The sequence below is a fragment of the Garra rufa genome, chromosome 9 (genome assembly GCF_049309525.1).
Source record: "Garra rufa chromosome 9, GarRuf1.0, whole genome shotgun sequence".
Taxonomy (NCBI): domain Eukaryota; kingdom Metazoa; phylum Chordata; class Actinopteri; order Cypriniformes; family Cyprinidae; genus Garra; species Garra rufa.
Window position 1 is genome coordinate 10,879,175 of NC_133369.1, and position 7,668 is coordinate 10,886,842.

The following is a 7,668-nucleotide window of genomic DNA, read 5'->3' on the forward strand; positions in this document are numbered from 1 at the left end:
ATATATATATATATATATATATAATATATATATATATGTGTGTGTATATACAGTATATACACACACATATATATATATATATATATATATATATATATATATTATATATATATATATATATATATATATATATATATATATATATACTGTGTTTATATATATATATATATATATATATGTGTGTGTATATACAGTATATACACACACATATATATATATATATATATATATATATATATATATATATATATATATATATATATATATATATATATATATATATATATATATATACATAACACACAGTATATAATATATATATATATATATATGTGTGTGTGTATATATATATATATATATATATGTGTGTGTATATACTGTATATATATATATATGTATGTATATATATATATACATATCGAATAACAAAATAATAGTAAGAATTGACAGATAATTTTAAAAATATTTAATCAATTAAATCATAAGATAATGTGTAATATAATGCAAAAACACTTTGCACAATTAAATATCCAGTAGTGACAGATATCGAATAAAAAAATAATAGTAATAATATATAATAATGTACGTGTGTGTGTGTGTGTGTGTGTGTGTGTGTGTGTGTGTGTGTGTGTATGTGTATATATATATATATATATATATATATATATATATATATATATATATAATAATGAAATAATAGTAATAATTGACAGGTATATACTGAATAACGAAAAAAATAAAAAAAAGGCTTAAAATGTTATTTTAAGTTGTTATAACTAATTGCAGCAACATTTTTCGCCAGTGCATTAAGTAGCCAACTATAAATTTACCACTAACTTGCTAGTAATTTCCTCAGCCTTAACAGTAGGTCATAAAGACAATTTTTGCTAATGTTCAATAGACGCCTCTTGTGGCAATGCTGAGAATGCAACACCTACTTGGATGTTGTAAATTAGCACACTGATCACACAAAATGGAGTTTGTGTAGCTAGAATCATTTGTACGTCTATTTCTAACATGTACGCTGACCCTTAATAGGCTGCTGTATATGTAGGCAGCACACAGCAAGGCAGCCATGCTTACTGACCTCCTCAGCCAGAGAGCCACACTACAGAGTCCTCTAGAGACACAGCCGCGTGAGCGTCAGCCAGGTGCGCTTTGATTCAGTAGTGTAAAGAAAGCACTTCAGTAAAGCAAACAGCTCTTTTCCCAAGCTGTAACGATCTTTTAATTACGGAGCTGTTATTGCGGCGCTACAGACCGGGCATGTATTAATTATTAAAGTGGATGCCCTGGCATGTTTGTGTGTAATGAAGAGTAATAGTGAACGCTGACCACAGAGTGCAGTTTATTTTCAGCTTGGAGAAGTAGATGCTGAGGTTATGCATCCTATAAGGCAGTAGATACATTAGCCAGAAAGTACTGCCATGGTAATTTGAAGAATATGTACAGTGGTCAAAATTATTAGAACACTAGTATTTTTCACCAGCTAAAAAATGGTTTTAAGACAGTTATTTCTATCTTTTGCTGTAGTGTGTCAGTAGGAAATATCAGTTTACTTTTCCGAACATTCATTTTGCCATTAATTGTAATCTAGTGAGATTGACTGACAGCAGCCAGTGCTCCACACAGAGATCTGATCTCATCACCATCCAGTCTGTCTGGAATGACATGAAGAAACAGAACAAACTGAGACAGACTAAATCCTAAAGAACTGTGGCAGCATCTCCAAGATGCCAAGATTCAAGAGACTTACCTGCAAAGCTACCTGAAAAACTATGTGCAAGTGCACCTAGGGCAAAAGCTGCTTTCAATGCAAAGGATGGTCGCATCAAATAAAAGTTAATAGAAGTTAATTGATAAAGAAAATCTGTTTATGACATTATGTTTGTCAGCATCCTCATTTTACAGCATTTTTACACAAGTGCCCAAAACTTTTAACAGTACTATAGCTTTGCAGGTAGGTTTCTTGAAGCTATTTGGAGATTTTCTAAAAAATAATAAAAAATAATAATTTATATACTTTTAAACCACAAATGCTCATCTTCCACTAGCATGACATGCATTGTGTAATCACATTGTAAATGTCATGCACAGTTAGTTCTTCATCTGTGTTGGGCGAAGAACTCCATCTCCTTTTCTCCTGCACCTTCAAAATTGTCCAACGTCGTTGTTTTTTCTTTTTAAAGGGTGTTTGACTTTCTTTGCACATTCGCTCTGTATAGGTTTGGTACTTCTGCCTGTCACATGTGACCTTTCTGACATGACTAAGTGATGTGTGAAGTCAAGCTAGTGCAAGATGGGCATTTTTGGTTAAAAGTATATAATTTTTTATTTTATTTTGTTTTTAGAAAATGATGGGTCATTGTGCTAGGTAAGACCCTTATTCCCCGGCTGGGATCATGTAGAGCCCTTTGCAGCTGCATTGAAACGGCATTTTGGACCTTCAACCTGTTGGCCACCATTGAAGTCCACTATATGGAGAAAAATCCTGGAATGTTTTCCTCAAAAACCATAATTTGTTTTTGACTGAAGATAGACATGAACATCTTGGATGACATGAGAGTGAGAAAAATGAAGGAAATTAATGGTAATTGTTAATATAATTATTCATTCCTTATATAATTTTGTCAAACAGTCATTGATCGTATTACATGTCAGTCATATGGTTTTCTCCTGTCTAAGTGGGCGGTTCTTGGCTAGAATAAGCTGCAGAGTGGTTCAGACTCTGTGCTGATATTCAAAAGTCTGTCTATACAAGCAGCATTGACTCTGTCTATGAAATCTGGTGACTTTGAATTGATTCTCCTGAGGAGTTTTTTGTCTCGTATCATCCTGATCTCACCCTCCCTTCCTGCTTTATGCTAAATTTAGTCTGCATCACGAGAAGACGAGAGGGAGTGAGAGACTGGCAGAGAAAAGAAGAGGAGGAGGAAGGCCAGTGTGTGTGTGTGTGTGTGTGTGTGTGTGTGTGTGTGTGTGTGTGTGTTAGAGAGATGGCCAGTGTTAATTACCAGTGGCTGCTGGTGTTGGCTGACAGCAGGAAAGGTGACTTTGTCCCAGTGTTACTGGTCTGATTTCATGCCCAGAAACTCTTGGGGTGCTTTGCTTCAGTCGATGACAGCATGAAACTCCTCAGATCAGCAGAGGTTAAGTGTGATATTAAAGGAGACGTTCACTTCCAGAATGAAAATGTCCTGATATATTACTCACCCCCATGTCTTCCAGGATGTTCATGTTTTCTTTCTTCAGTCAAAAATCATTAAGGTTTTTGAGGAAAGCATTCCAGGATTTTTCTCCATATAGTGGACTTCAATGGGAGCAAACGGGTTGAAGTTCCAAATTGCAGTTTCAATGCAGCTTTAAAGGGCTCTACATGATCCCTCTAAAAAAAGTGAAAAAAACAGCTAAAACCAGCCTAGGTTGGTTGACTGGTTTTAGCTGGTCAACCAGCCTGGTTTTAGCTGGTCAGCAGGCTGGTTTTAGAGGTTTTTTTTCCAGCCTGGCCAGGCTGGTCTTAGCTGGTCAGGCTGGGAGACCAGCTAAAACCAGCTACTTCCAGCCTAGGCTGGATTTAGCTGTTTTTTTTCAGCAGGGTTATCTAAAACGATCTGTCATTTTCTAAGAAAAATAAATTTTTATATGCTTTTTAACCACAAATGCTCATTTTGCACTAGCTCGATGATGGCAGAAGTACCGATCCGGTGTTTACAAAGCGAACATGCAAAGAAAGTCAAACAACCTTTACGAAAAAAAGGTAAAACAACAATGACAGATGATTTTGAAGTTGGAGGAGAAAATGAGATAAAGTTTTTCATTCTACCCTACCTTTTTGGACCGAAGTACACAGACGAAGAACTAACCATGTGTGACTTTTCCAACGTGATTACGTAATGCATGAATAGTTAAACTGCCTGCTGTTCTTCAGGTCCCACAAATTCTTTGGTTTTCCAGCATTTTTGTGTATTTGAACTCTTTCCAACAATGACTGTATAATTTTGAGATCCATCTTTTCACACTGAGGACAACTGAGGGACTCATATGCAACTATTACAGAAGGTTCAAACACTCACCGATGCTTCAGAAGGAAAAACCAAGCATTAGGATCTGGGGGGTGAAAACTTTTGAACAGAATGAAGATTTTGCCTAAATATCATCTTTTTTTCATTTAGTACTGCCCTTCAGAGGCTACAGAAGATACTTAAATGTTTCCCAAAAGACAAAATAAGTTAAATTTAGTCTGATCTTCAAATTGAAAAAGTTTTCACCCCACATAAGAATGCTGGAAAACCAAAGAATTTGTGGGACCTGAAGGATTTTTCTGAAGAATAACAGGCAGTTTATCTGTTCAGGACAAACAAGGGACTCATGAACAACTATCACTAAACAAACAAACAAAAAAACAGCTGTGGATCATTCAGATAACAACACAGTATTATGAATCAAGGGGGTGTAAACTTTTTAATATAAATTCAGCTATTATTTTCTCTTGTAGACTATATGTAAACATCTTTTATGTAAAATATATTATTTAAGTCAGTACTGAGTACTCAATAACATATGTTTTGTATGATTCTTATTTTGGTAGAATTATTAACATTTCGCAGATTCTAAAAGGGGGGTGTAAACTTTTGACCTCAACTATAGTTATTTTAAAATGTAAAAATATTTCACAATATTACTGCAGTTTTAATCGAATAAATGCAGCCTAGGTGAGCCCTACATTTTTGAAAAGTAATGTGCCTCTACATTTTACTATCTGCCATTTCAGTACATCCAGTTCCACTTTTTTTTTCTTAAAGATTTAGCAAAAGCACAGAGCTAAATTAATGCACTCATTAAGTATTTTGCTTCCAATAACAACAAAACCACATATGGATCCATTTTGGGATCTTGAGCGTTGCCATAGAAACAAATGATTTCTGAATCTTAAGGATGTGAACGACTCCGAGCAGAATCTAGACACCTATTTCAGTGACATCTGTCAGGTAGTTTTTGGCTTTTGCCCCTTGCGGAACCAGTTTCTGGTCAGCAGATGGAGCTGCAGGTTGTTGACGTAATATTTCGCATCAAACAGCTGCATATAAACAAACCTACAGATGACAAATAATTCAAAGTGCTGTTGTTGATCTCCGTTAATATTAGAGTCAGCTGATAGCGTCCTTCTGCTGTTACTCTCTCTCATATATTTGAGTGCCCATCTACTGCTTAAGACTAATAGCACATGAGTCATGAACATAAGCTGTGTGTGAAGTTGAAGAGTACTCTGTGTACATCCATCCGACGGTGATCTGATGATCACATGGATGTCCGTCTCCCACATGTGCAGCCCTGCAGTCAGGGTTAGTGGCCTTTTTCCAGGCTTGGGTTCTAAATCTAGCCACCGAGGTTGTGTAAAACCAGTCTAGCTTAGGTAAGCTCCAGATGGCCTAGAGGACATTAAGATAAACTTTTAGACTCTTTCTCCACCTTTGTGTCGGACACTTTCTGTTGGTCTGTTTCTCCCACAATGTCTATGATGTGGTTTGGTAAAGCTCATGAGATGTTTATGGAGAAGCACTAAATGCATGATTTCAGAAGCTGTTGTTCTTGTGCAGCAGAATTTAGTGCTGTGTGCGTGAGCCTGGCCTGTGCTCTGTCCATCCTTGTTTCGCAGTACTGAGTAATTGAGTTGCACTGATTGCTGTGATCTGCTGCGGTAATGTTGTTTATGAATTGACCACCTGCGCAAGAGTCAGTCTGTTAAGACTGAATGGCATTATTGGCTGCTACTGGGACAAGTAAGTGCAATAAATGTCATTTATTTTAATAATGGACAAATTGAGGAACATTTTAGGTTGCACTGCAGAATTGATCCCTGCATCAGTCAGTCATCTTTTTTTAATCTAAATTCCGGCTGGATTGTGTGAGCCAACTTCTTCAGTTTTATTTATTTATTAATTTGTTTTGTTAGAAAAAATGCCAACATTTTTTTTTTATTTGTTTTTTTTTTCAAAACTGACTTATTTTTTGTGTGTAATATTTTTATTTGTAAATTGTTTTGTTTTTTATTTTAATATACCATTTCATGCTATAAATTTTTTTACTTGTAGCTTTGTAACTTTTTATGTTTGTAAAATTACTTATCTTTTTTGGTGAAAATTGCTTGTCATTTTTTTATTTGTATATATTTTTTCTATTTTTATTATATAACATTTTTGAGGCTTAGATTTTTTTATTTGATTTTTTTTTTTTTATAAAATTACTTTTTCCAAAATAATTTTAAAATTACATTTGGTTTTGACTTCTCAGTTTTTTTTTCTTTTCTTGTAATTTTTTGTTTTTGTTAGTAAAATGACAAATTTTTATTCATATAACATTTTTGCTTGTAAAAAAAATTAGTTTTTATATAATTTTTGTAAAACAGACTTTTTTATTTGTAATGTTTTTATTTAAATGTTTTTATAGCTTTTTTGAATGACTTGTCAGTTTTTATTGTAAGTTTTTTGTTCATAAAAATTACTTGCTTTTTACTTATATAAACATTTATTTATAAAAATTGCTTTTTTATATACATTTAAATGAATTTTCAAATTATTTATTTGAATTTTTTATTTTTCTAAAAATATTATATTTTTTATGTAACATTTTTGTTTGGACAAATGACATTTATTGTGTTGTTTTTTAGTTTGTGCATTATTTTTATTTATTACTTTTTAAAATAGCAATTGGTTTTGACTTTTAGTAAAAATTACTGTTTTATATATATATATATATATATATATATATATAATTTTTGCTTGAAAAAATTGCTTGTCATTTTTATATATTTTTTTGTAAAACTGAGTTCATTTTTTGTTTGTGTGCCATTTTTATTTCTTAAATTATTTTTTTAATAATATTTATATAACTTTTTTAATTACTACTTAAAAGTTTTTTGTTTTTTTTTTATTCATAAAAATGGCTTTTTATTTATATTACCTTTTTGTTTTAAAAAACAAACACTTTGTGTTTAATTTTTTGGAAGATTTAATATTTTGTTATATAACGTTTTTGTTTGTAAAAATGAAATTTGTGTATTTATTTGGGTATCATTTTTATTTGAAAATGGTATTTGGTTTTGACTTTTTAGGGTTTGTTTGTTTTTTTTAGTAAAAATTATGATTTTTTTTTATTTATTTTTTTTAGAAATGATTCGTCATGGCACATTGCCCATTCTTCCAAAGCAACTTTACAGAAATTTATAAAGAATTTAATCAACTTTTAGTTTTCAACTTTTTATATTTAAAATACTATGCTAGAATATAGGCCTCAACGCTAACCCACGTGGACTAAAATCTGCAAAACTCTGGTTTTAAGTTCTTTAAGGTCTTTAAGAAATGTGTCTGGCTAGTGTCTGGAAGACATGACCCTATCCAGCCTAATTATACAGGGCTTTCTCAAACCGGCTGTTCTATTAGTTTCTCAAATAAACCACGAACTAGCTAGTTTTTAAACTATGTAGTTTTGCACATCCCTAGAACAGATACAGATCTGTTTATCCCTTCCCAAATCCTAAATCTAGCTTTACAGCATGCAGGGAAGGCGTCGTTTGTTCTTTTAAACTTTTACTAAGTTCCCAATCGATGTCTTCCCGGGAACACTGGATGTTCTCTTGTATTCTGGTGGTTAATAACGGCTTTGATAATG

General features: G+C 32.7%; 1 protein-coding gene across 1 annotated transcript in view; it reads left to right on the top strand.

Annotated features, from left to right (window-relative positions):
• LOC141343147 (oxidation resistance protein 1-like) overlaps positions 1–1,162 on the top strand; it is a 121,597-nt gene extending 120,435 nt beyond the window's left edge. Inside the window, exon 5 of the mRNA XM_073847749.1 lies at positions 1,055–1,162. Within this exon, the coding sequence (XP_073703850.1) occupies positions 1,055–1,162 (108 nt within the window). The remainder of the gene's footprint in view (positions 1–1,054) is intronic.
• The last annotated feature ends 6,506 nt before the right edge of the window (positions 1,163–7,668 follow it).